Source organism: Vigna unguiculata, chromosome 2, assembly GCF_037176805.1.
Source record: "Vigna unguiculata cultivar grain cowpea cultivar isolate G323 ecotype 2 chromosome 2, ASM3717680v1, whole genome shotgun sequence".
Classification (NCBI taxonomy): Eukaryota; Viridiplantae; Streptophyta; class Magnoliopsida; order Fabales; family Fabaceae; genus Vigna; species Vigna unguiculata.
Genome location: NC_140793.1, coordinates 25994941 through 26006561, shown reverse-complemented (window position 1 = coordinate 26006561; position 11621 = coordinate 25994941). Strand labels below are relative to the sequence as shown.

At 31.9% G+C, this 11621-nt stretch overlaps 1 protein-coding gene and 1 pseudogene across 1 annotated transcript; both read left to right on the top strand.

The window, feature by feature from the left end:
• The first annotated feature begins 3916 nt into the window (after nucleotides 1-3916).
• On the top strand, nucleotides 3917-5200 carry LOC146888471 (putative disease resistance protein RGA3; annotated as a pseudogene).
• A 2651-nt stretch (nucleotides 5201-7851) lies between these two features.
• Nucleotides 7852-11296, top strand: LOC146888470 (disease resistance protein RGA2-like). Its single transcript, XM_085669928.1, has 2 exons — nucleotides 7852-10677; nucleotides 11007-11296. Exons 1-2 carry the CDS (start codon nucleotides 7984-7986, stop codon nucleotides 11037-11039), a joined length of 2727 nt encoding a protein of 908 aa, XP_085526054.1. The 5' UTR covers nucleotides 7852-7983; the 3' UTR covers nucleotides 11040-11296.
• Nucleotides 11297-11621: the final 325 nt, after the last annotated feature.

Sequence of the window (11621 nt, the reverse complement as noted above, 5' to 3'; positions counted from 1 at the left end):
TACACAATGTTTTTGCTTCTAAGTCTGCACAACATTATAACGTTACGGTTAATGAAATTCAATTACACTGCATAAATACTATAGAAGTGGGGAGTCTTCAAAAAATTTGTGGGGACTAATACCCAACATTATGATCTACAAATGTCCAAATTAAATATGGCACATACATTATGATGTGCTAATCGTCAATAATTGCACAACATCATCACCTTAAATAAAACTTCTCAAATGCTCAACATTCCTTCGTGATCCTTACTTGGAATTCTTTTAAAATTACAAAATGAAATAGTTAACCTAGTGGTAGGGAATGTTGTTAAAATATGTGGGGAGTACCAGCAAATATTTTGGTAAACAGATTTCCAAATGAAAAAAGGGAACATACACCATTATCAACACAAGATCATCACCTCACATTCATGTAAATGAAATTAAATAAATATTCTCAATTGCTCAACATTCCTTCGTGATCCTTACTTGGAAGTCTTTTAAAATTACAAAATGAAATACTGAACCCAGAGGTGGGGAGTGTTGTTAACATATGTGGGGAGTACCAACAAATATTTTGGTAAACAGATTTTGAAATGAAAAATGGAACCTGTATCTCCACAAGATCATCACCTTACATTCATGTAAATGAAATTAAATAAAACTTCTCAAATGCTCAACATTCCTTCGTGATCCTTACTTGGAATTCTTTTAAAATTACAAAATGAAATAGTTAACCCAGTGGTGGGGAGTGTTGTTAAAATATGTGGGGAGTACCAACAAATATTTTGGTAAACATAATTCCAAATGAAAAAGGGCACATACACCATTATTTGCACAAGATCATCACCTCACATTCATGTAAATGAAATTAAATAAAACTTCTCAAATGCTCAACATTCTTCGTGATCCTTACTTGGAATTCTTTTAAAATTATAAAATGAAATATTGAACCCAGATGTGGGGAGTGTTGTAAATATATGTGGGGAGTAACAACAAATATTTTGGTAAACAAATTTTCAAATGAAAAAGGAAATATACACCATTATCCGCACAAGATATCACCTCACATTCATGTAAATGAAATTAAATAAATGTTCTCAATTGCTCAACATTCCTTCATCATCCTTACTTGGAATACTTTCAAAATTACAAAATGAAATATTGAACCCAAAGGTGAGGAGTGTTGTTAAAATATGTGGGAAGTACCAGCAAATATTTTGGTCTACACATTTGAAATGAAAAATGGAATATACAAGTATCTGCACAAGATCATTACCTCACATACATGTAAATGAAATTAAATAAAACTTCTCAAATGCCCAACATTCCTTCATCATCCTTACTTGGAAGTCTTTTAAAATTACAAAAAGAAATACTGAACCCAAAGGTGGGGAGTGTTGACAAAATATGTGGGGAGTGGCATCAAACATTTTGGTGTACATATATCCATAATCAAAATGGTAGATACATCTTTACCCGCACAACATCATCTACTCACCTTCCTGTAAATGACCTTAAATAAAAGTTCCTAAATGCTCGACATTGATTCATCATCCTTACTTGGAATTCTTTTAAAATTAGAAAATGAAATACTAAACCCAGATGTGGGGAATGTTGTTAAAATATGTGGGGAGTACTAGCAAATATTTTGGTTTACAGATTTCCAAATAAAAAAGGGAACATACACCAGTATCTGCATAAGATCATCACCTCACATTCATGTTAATGAAATTAAATAAAACTTCTCAAATGCTCAATATTCCTTCTTCATCCTTACTCCAAAGCCTTTTAAAATTACAAAAAGAAATACCGAACCCAGAGGTGAGGAGTATTGTCAAAATATGTGGACAATGCCAGCAAATATTTTGGTCTACAAATTTCCAAATGAAAAATGATATATACACCATTATCTGCACAACATCATCACCTTACCTTCCTGTAAATGAACTTAAATAAAAGTTCCTAAATACTCAACATTCCTTTATCCTTCTTACTTGGAATTTCGTTTATATGTAAAAAAGAAATACTGAATGCAGAAGTGGGGAGTCTCCACAAAAAATATGGGGACTGACACCCAACATTTTGGTCTACACATTTCCAAATTAAATATGGCACATACATTTATGTTTCCATACTTTGGGTACCCTAGTCTTCAAAAACCCTGTATTGATGCTTCTATGATTATTTGTGCAAAAAGTTTCAAACAGAGCTTTCACTTCAAACCCAAATATGGTGGAAACGTCGCCGTGGATGACTACTAGTGCCCGCTGTGTTCTCCGACAACCACAACACTTCTTTGCTTCTCTCTGCCTCTTATTAGAGTTGTCAAAATGGGTCACCCGAGCCAACCCAGCTCGGCCCGCGACGAGTTGGTCACTTAGTGGGTCAACCCAACCCAGCTCACTTATTAACGAGCCAAAAAAATTAGAACCCGACCCGACCCACCACGGGTTGGCGGGTTAAACAGGTCGGCTCACTGACTCACTTAATTAAAAAAAAACACAATTTTTTTTCTTCAATCTCAAAAAGACTAAATTATAATTCCGATTAAAATCTAAATAAACTTCAATACAATCCAAATAAAATCCCAAATTATGTTAAACTCCAAATACAAACCAAAATCACAAAAATATAAATTACTATCTAACATCAAATCATTATTGTCACTTATCAAACTATACTATTAGAATCTTGAATAAATAAATCTACAACTCTTGAAATATCTTCTTTATCACCATCTACAATATATACATACATACATACATATATATATATATATATAATGTAATATATATATATATAATATAAATATGTAATATATATATATAAAATATAATATATATATATATATAAATAATATATATATATATATAATATAATATAATATAATATAACATAACATAATATAACATAACATAATATAATATAATATAATATAATATAATATAATATAATATAATATAATATAATATAATATAATATATATATATATAATATATATATATATATATATATTAATTTAATATTTAAAATTGATTGGCGGGTTGGCTCACCAACCTGGCTCATCACGGGTTCAACTCGAATGAGCCGGGTTCTTAGTGGATTGGGTTCACTTTTAACCCGTACTAAAATTTGTAATTTTTTTTCAATCCAACCTGACCCGAACCCGTGATGAGCCGGGTTGGCTCGCGGGTTATAACCCATTTTGACAACTCTACCTTTTATCTCTCTCTTTCTTTGCTTCTCTAACAACAATGCCTTTTCTCTCTCTGTCGTTTTGCGTTTTCTCTCTAACACCAAATCTTTGATTTTGGAAAAATAAATTTGTGTAACTTCCGCACGTGCAGCAGTTTGCTTTGATTAAAACAAATTTAATGTAAAAATAAAAAAAGATGTGCCACGTCAACCATGTCAAAGTTGAGTTCAAAAAAATTTTCTGAATATCATTTTTGTAATTTAAAATACATTTTTTATTTATTTTAGATTGTATATTTCAGAATACAAAATAAACGATATAATCTGAACTATAAAAACAAAATAAAAAATCATTATAAATTACACGTTCAAAAATACAAAATTTACATTACAAAAAATTTATAGGAGTACAAATTGAAATTACAAATGTACAGGGAGAAATTGTCCTAAATGCGTCACCATCCAAACGGAAGTGATTTCTTATGTATATACAAAATTTATAAGCCCATTCTAGGATAAGATAAAAGAAATTCTATAACACTAATGCATTTTGTTACAAAAAAATAAAACTTGTCTCTGCAAATAGAATCATGTTTAGTATTAGCTTCTGCAAAAAGTTTATTTTTCTTTTCTGTAATTTATTTATATAAAAGTTAAATCGATTAATTTTTTTATTTATACAACAAAACCATGTTAGTGAACATGAAGATTTGATGGTGAGAAACCTTGCTGCCGTAAGCATGAAGAAATCACTCCAACATTGCTTCACAACTGATCCCTGCCTTATTGCTTAAGAAATTTTATTGCCTTGCTTACAAATTATTCCTTGCCATATTGGGCAACCTTTTGTCCTTGTTAACCCACACAACATTTGTCCTTGTTGCTTCTTCATACCATCCCTCTAAAATTTTCATCTTGCAGAGTTACAATATGACAGAGTTTGTGGTTGAATCTGTGCTTCATAATTTGAACTCACTCATCCAGAAGCAGTCGAAACCATTCGTGAGTTTTAATCAAGATCTGAGGAGGCTTGCCGTGTCATGTTCACTACTATCAAGCCTTTGCTTGAAGATGCTGAGGAGAAACAATTCTCACACACAGTAATTAGCAATTGGATGCAAAAGATAAACGATGCTGCTAACATGGTGGATGACATAATTGATGAGTGTGACTATGAAGCATTGAGGTCGGAGTACCGTGGGGTCAAAGGTTCTCTATCTGATAAGGTACAATGCTCTTGCTTATCCTCTTTTCAGCCCAAACATATTGTTTTTGGCTACAAAATTGCTAAGAAAATGAAAAGGATAAGTAAGAAATTAGTAGAAATTCTCGAAGAAGTAGAAAAGTTTCATTTGATTGGAACTGATAGGATTGCGATTGGTGGGAGAAGAGTGGAAGTGATTGAGGGGCCCCGAACTACCTCCTTCTGTGAACCACGAGTCTACGGAAGAGAACGGCATACAAATATGTATTTAATTGATTTGACTAGTAATCATGATGAATTTATGGATGTTTTATCGATTTATCGAATTGAAGGACCAAAAGGATTTGGTAAAACAACATTTGCTAAACTCATCTTCAATCATCCTCCGATGGTAGTTTACCACTTTGAGTTAAGAATTTGGGTGTGTAGGTTTATAGATTTCAATTTCAATTTTGAGAGAATTATTGAAGCTATCTTGGAAGCAGCTATTGGGTGTGACTGTGAGGACTTGGATCTAGACACAGTACAAAAAACACTTCAAAATCTTCTCCACGGAAAAAGATATTTGATTGTGTTGGATTTCGATTGGCATCGGAATTCCTTAGATGTTGACTGGCAGAGGTTGAAATCAGTATTGGCTTGTGGGAGAAAGGGTGCTTCCATTTTGGTCACCGCTCCTACCAGTGCGACAATTGCAAAATCGTGTTACATGTACCGTGAAGTGTACCAAATTGTACAAATAATTAATAGAGTGTATAAGTTCAGATATCAATTCACATTGTTTAGAAAAACTATGATTATTTACTAATTAAAGCACAGAATTTTAAAGTAATGAAAAGTTTTAATTTTTGTTTATAAAATAATAGTTCAATTATATTTTGGATCCTTTATGAATTTAGGAACTTTCAGTTAAGTCCCTATTAAATTTTTTATGAGTCATCGAAATTTTAAAAACTTTTCAATCAAATCCCTACCATTAGTTTCTTTTATTACTTATATGACTTGACAGCTATCTTGTAGTGTCATCATGCTTAAATATCGCCACATAATATATCGTTACAAACTACCATAATGATAAAGATATCTCTCAAGGATTTGCGGTTGTATTTATTTAAAATTATTCTAAAAACTAATAAAAATTATAAATTTATAAAATATAAAATTAAAAAAAATAAAAAAAATAATATTAAGAAAAAATTATAAATTATACATTTATAAAATTATGAAATATAACATAAAAAATATAAACTTTTATGATTTTATAATTTTACAATTTTATAATTTAATGATTTTAAAATTTTATTAATATTTAATTTGTATTAGCTTTAAGAATAATTTTATGTAAGTACATTTAGAAAGTCTTGATTGAGATCCTCGTCATTACCATAATTTACAACTATGTATTATACGGTAATATGTGTGGCAATACAAGATAATTAGCATATAGTTAACAGAAAAATATAATGGCAGAGACTCAATTTAAAAATTTGGTTGATGATTCAATAGATCATAAAAATTAAATAGAGATACAAATAAAAATTTCCAAAATCTATTGAGAATTAAAAAATAAATAAATAGTTTGAATCATTCTTTCTTCTTCCCTGGAAAAACTGTCATCGTGAAAATTAAGAGAATCAATAAGAAGTTTGACATCATTCTTTCTTAACATGTGAATTATGCAGTAGTCTATTTATCCTTTATCTCAAACAAGAAAACTAATTCTTAGTGTAGTCCAAAAATCAACTCACTAGAGGAAAAATCCAAAGTGTCCATTTTGCATCCGGAGTCATAGACTCGGATAAGTTGATATTAATTGCGGTGATGCTAATATTTAAAAATTATAAATTAATGTTTTTTTTATTATTAAGAAATGAAGTATGCATTTAATATTTCGTCTAGTCGGTATAAAATTCTAATATATCTCCTTAAACCGAGTCATATACAATTTGTGTGTAGAACTAAATATTTAATATTGACCAAATAGGGATGAACAATATATTCAATAAGCAATAAATTTTATTATAAATAAATTTTAATTTATATCTCTGATATCATGTTAAAAAGTAAAATTTAAGTCCACTTCAATCTCACAAAATTAGTTTGTAATGAGATTTACACTCACTTATATATTATAATTCGCTTTATGTCTAATGGAGATGAGATCTCAACCGAAACAATACTTCTTATATCCATGTAAATTTTGTCTCTTATAAATATGAAGAAACTATTTTATTACTTTTTCAAATTTTTTATTCTATTTTTTTATTATTCACTACAAATACTATAATAGTGGAATTACTATTATAGAGTCAAACAAAAGATTTTGAGCTAACATCATTGAAGAAAAACAAAAATTCATTCTATTTATTAGTTATTAGAATATCTAAATTTTCTTTTTCTTTAGTAAAATCAGAAAACATTAAACATAAAAACAAATTAGAGAAAGTTATAAGTAAGTAATACCAGGTGAGAATAATAAGATTTCTCTTTTATCATTTACCTAAGAATCACTAAGACCAACTTTTGTCCCTACCGACTCAAAAAATCTTTATACACCTCCATTATCATTGGAAAGACTGACACCGCACAGAAACTATCTACCTGAGATTGTCCCGGCCCGTAACTCTTGGCAAAAGGTTAGAATATTGATAGCAAAAGAAATCCATTTCCTTACGGTGAAGTGTGAAAAATTGCAAATTTTAAAACTTTTTTTATATTTTGATTATAATATCAATTTGGCAAAGGGAATATTCTAATAACATTTAATTGTCAAATTCATCCTTTAGCAAACACAGGCTATTTGCCCTGGACCAAGCTAAGTAATGACCTCAATTATATATTCCTAAAAGAAATTAAATTAATTCAAATAAAACTGATTTGAATTTATCGAATTAAAATTCTTGCTTTTATAAACTAACTTTATATTAAAATTTAAATCATATTAAAAAGTTTAAATCAAATGAATTTAAATTAAATTCAATCTATTTTATAAGATTTATAATGATATGCTTTGGATAAAGTTCATGCGCATCCCTAATTGAAGGACGATATTCAACAAAACGGGAGACAAGAAATAAAGTTATGGATCACCAGGCTGCTTCATTCGACGTAAACAATATTTTCACATTATTATTATTAGGATAAAGTGTATCCTTCTCCGATCCAATTTTAAAATAGATAACATGTAAACTAATAACACTGACAAAAAATTATATGTATTTGCAAAGCATCTTTTAAACCACTGATTTTTCTTGTAATTTATTTTACTTGAGAAAGCACATAGGAAACAATTTGGCAGTTTATTTTTCCTTTCAGTGATTTATTAAAATAAAAATTACATTGATTAATTTATTTATTCATATAACAAAAATCATCCTATAATTTATTTATGTAACAAAACTTATTCTGTAATTTATTTATTTTAACAAAAACATGATAAGATTTGACTGAGTAACCTTGCTATACCTCAAGCATGCAGCAGCTTCCGCATCTACAAGCTGCTCCAACATTACTTCACAAGAGATCCCTGCCTTACTGTTTAAGAAACCTTGGCGTGCTTACGAATTATTCCTCGCCTTAGATGACAACATTTTAACATGTTAGCCCACACAAATTTTGTCCTTGTTACCCTTTTCCTTGTCGCTTCGTACAATCCCTCGTCCATTTCCATCTTGCAGAGTAACAATATGACAGAGTTTGTGGTTGAATCTGTGCTTCACAATTTGAGCACATTAGAGGAGTTCAAACCATTTGGGGTTTTTCATCCAGAGCTGAGGGGGCTTGCCCGCATGCTCACTACTATCAAGGCTTCGCTTGAAGATGCTGAGGAGAAACAATTCTCAGACCAAGATGTTAAAAATTGGCTGCGAAAGATAAATGGTGCTGTTAACATGGTGGATGACATTATTGATGAGTTTGCCTATGAAGATTTGGTCGATTTGGTGGGGGAGTCCCGATCAGACAAGGTACAACTTTGCTTATCCATTATTCCGAATATTGTTTTTGGTTTCAAAATGGCTGGGAAACTAAATAGGATAAATGAGAGGTTAATAAAAGTAGTCAAAGAAAAGAATAAGTTTCAATTGAGTGAGATTGGGATGATTGCTGGGAGAATCCAAACTACCATTTTCTTTAGAAAACCACGAGTCTACGGAAGGGAGGAGGATAAAAATAGACTTTTAAACTATTTGAATGGTTTGGAGGATGATTTATCGATCTATCCAATTGAAGGTCCAGACGGAATTGGAAAAACAACATTTGTTAAACTCATCTACGATCATCCGTGGGTAGTCAACAACTTTGAGTTAAGAATTTGGGCATGTGGTTTTTCGGATTTCAGTTTGAAGGGAATGATAGAAGCTATCATCAAAGCAGCTCTTGGGTGTGACTGTGAAAACTTGGATCTAGAGCTAGTACCGAAACAACTTCAATACCTTCTCCAAAAAAAGCGATATTTGCTTGTTTTGGATTTCGTATTATATTCAGAGGATCAGAACTATGATACCTTTCAATATAACTGGCAGAAATTGAAATCAGTATTGGCTTGTGGGGGAAAGGGTGCTTCCATTTTGGTCACCACTCGTCTTTCAATAGTCTCAGAAATCATGGGAACAGTTCCTCCTCATAAATTTTGTAAATTATCAGAGTTATCTCACAATGATTGTTGGAAATTGTTTAAACGACAAGTCTTTGAAAAGAATGAGCCAAAACCGTCTGAGCTTGCGGTAATAGGGAAGGAGATAGTACAAAATTGTCGGGGAGTGCCTCTTGCAGCAAAAGTACTAGGTGGTCTTTTACACTTCAGCAGAGAGGAAAAACAGTGGTTGAATGTCAAGGAAAGCAGCATTTGGAGTTTACCACACGCTGAAAACTCTATTGTAACTCCTGCCCTGATATTAAGTTACTTGAACCTACCAATAAGACTCAAAAAGTGTTTTGCTTATTGTGCAATATTTCCCAAAGGTGAAACAATAACGAAGGCATATTTAATTGAGCTTTGGATGACTAATGGATTCATTTCATCTTATGATACGTTAAATGTTAAGGAAGTTGGTGATGATGTGTGGAATGAACTATATAGGAGATCATTTTTTCAGGATATTGAGATAGATGAATTTGGAAACATTACAGGTTTCAAGATGCATGATCTTGTTATTGATCTTGCAACCTTTGTTGCAAAAGATATAGAATGTGTGATAGGTGACTCTAGAGTAACTTATTCGTCTGCTATCAGCCATCTCTCAGATTATAGACGGAGAATTGAATTGAATTCAATTGGGTTGCAGCAAATAAAATCTTTGAGGACTTATCTAATACCAAATCAATACAGTGATAAACTTTTTTCAAATGTATTGAAATGTCAATATTTGCGAGTACTTCAGCTAAGACTAAAGAGAGAATTGTCACCTTCAATCGGAGATTTGAAGCATTTAAGGTACTTGAATCTTTCCAAGAGTGACTTCAAAACTCTTCCAGAAATCCTGTGTAAGCTGTGGAATTTGCAAATCTTGAAATTAGATTACTGCAAACATCTCCAAAAGTTGCCCCACAGTTTGACAGACTTAAGATATCTTGAAAAGCTATCTTTTAAGGGTAGCCACAAACTATCAAGCTTGCCTCCTCAGATGGGGAAGTTGAGTTCCCTGAGGAGTTTAACCTCGTACTTTGTTGGCAACGAAAGAGGGTTCCGTTTGGGAGAATTGGGAGGAATGAGTCTGAGAGGAGATCTTGAGATGAAGCATCTGGGAAGAGTGAAGAGTGTAGAGGATGCGATGGAAGCGAAAATGTCAGGTAAGAGATTGAAGGAGTTGAGGTTGTCATGGGACAGAAATGAAGAGACCAAATTAGGAGAAGATGTTGAGGAGATTCTTGAAGTGCTTCGACCTGATACCCAACAGCTTGTGAGTTTGACGGTAACAGGATACAGAGGTGGGCGTTTCCCTCGGTGGGTGTTCAGTGGTTCTCTGAAGAAATTGGAGATTGAAAGATGCAGAGAGTTGAAAGGTTTGCAGGAGGGTTTAGAATCCATGACTGCCCTGCAATGGTTGAGATTATATGATCTTCCAAATCTTGAATCCTTGCCTGATTGCTTTCAACAACTTTCCTCTCTTCGCCGATTAGCTATTGGTTTCTGTTGCAAGTTGATGAGCCTTCCAAACAGCCTCAGAGACAAGAGGCTGGAAAGATTGGATATTTACGCTTGCCCTGCCTTAGAGGACCTACTCTGTGATTGCTCAACAAGCCTTTCTGTTTGCCAACTTAGAGTGGACGGTCGTCTTATTTTAAACAAGGTAAAACTATCACTTTCCCTTACCAAATTCATTAGTCTCGGTTTAAATTACAAGTTTTATTATAATTTCTTCTGTTTAACCAAGTTTACAAAATTTAATATCATTTTTATTGGCTAAATTCAACAAGCTAAAGTAAATAATATTAATTATGTAAACTGAGAATAAGAAGTAATTTGATATGTCCTAGCAAATATTTGAAGGGATCGAACTCAATATATTTATTAACTTATCAAACAAAAAATAAACTAAAAAAAAGTTAAACTTATCCTTTATAATAAGTAGTATGTACATATTCTTACCCGGATTTGGGTTTTCTGATTCATTTACAGGTGAAAGAAGGCCTTTACCCTTGTCAAATTTAAGTGCAGATTCTTTTGATGTCTTTACTCTAAATCATTGTGATCTCATACTAAAGACGGTTTATTTAGGGGAATGTAAGTAGTGTTATGTTTAGGCAGATACTCTACCACTTGTATTATATGGTGTTCTTACTTAATTGTTTTAACAATTTTTTCTTATTTTGTTTTCTTAGTTTTATGTATAGAAAATATTTATGTCTAATTGAGAACGTGTGCGTTATGTATATAACTGTTTGGTATAATACAATTGCTTTCATTCATCCTTGATTATCAACGAACCTAACAACTGGCACCGTATGTGGAGACGTGAGGAAGAAAGTCAAGAAATGCAAGGTTTAAAGACATGATCATTAAGTTTGATATTGAGAAGTTTTTTATGGTTAAATTGGTACTGTCTAGGAACGTCTCGAGTCTAATTATACTCATTTTAATGCTTAAGAAATAGAATAATGGACCAATTTGATACGTAAATGACATTGGGTGGGACTTTAGGACCTTGAAAATCAAATTTCATGTGACTATAGTGTCTAAGGCGCTGGCTCCATCTAGATACTATTGGGCACTCAAGGCGCTATCTAAGTATTA

What these genes read in the sequence shown, in the direction of transcription:
- LOC146888470 (XM_085669928.1), top strand. Translation starts at nt 7,984, where the DNA reads ATGTTAGCCCACACAAATTTTGTCCTTGTTACCCTTTTCCTTGTCGCT. An exon ending in GTCGTCTTATTTTAAACAAG is followed by an intron (nt 10,678 to 11,006) that starts GTAAAACTATCA and finishes ATTCATTTACAG; the next exon opens with GTGAAAGAAGGCCTTTACCC.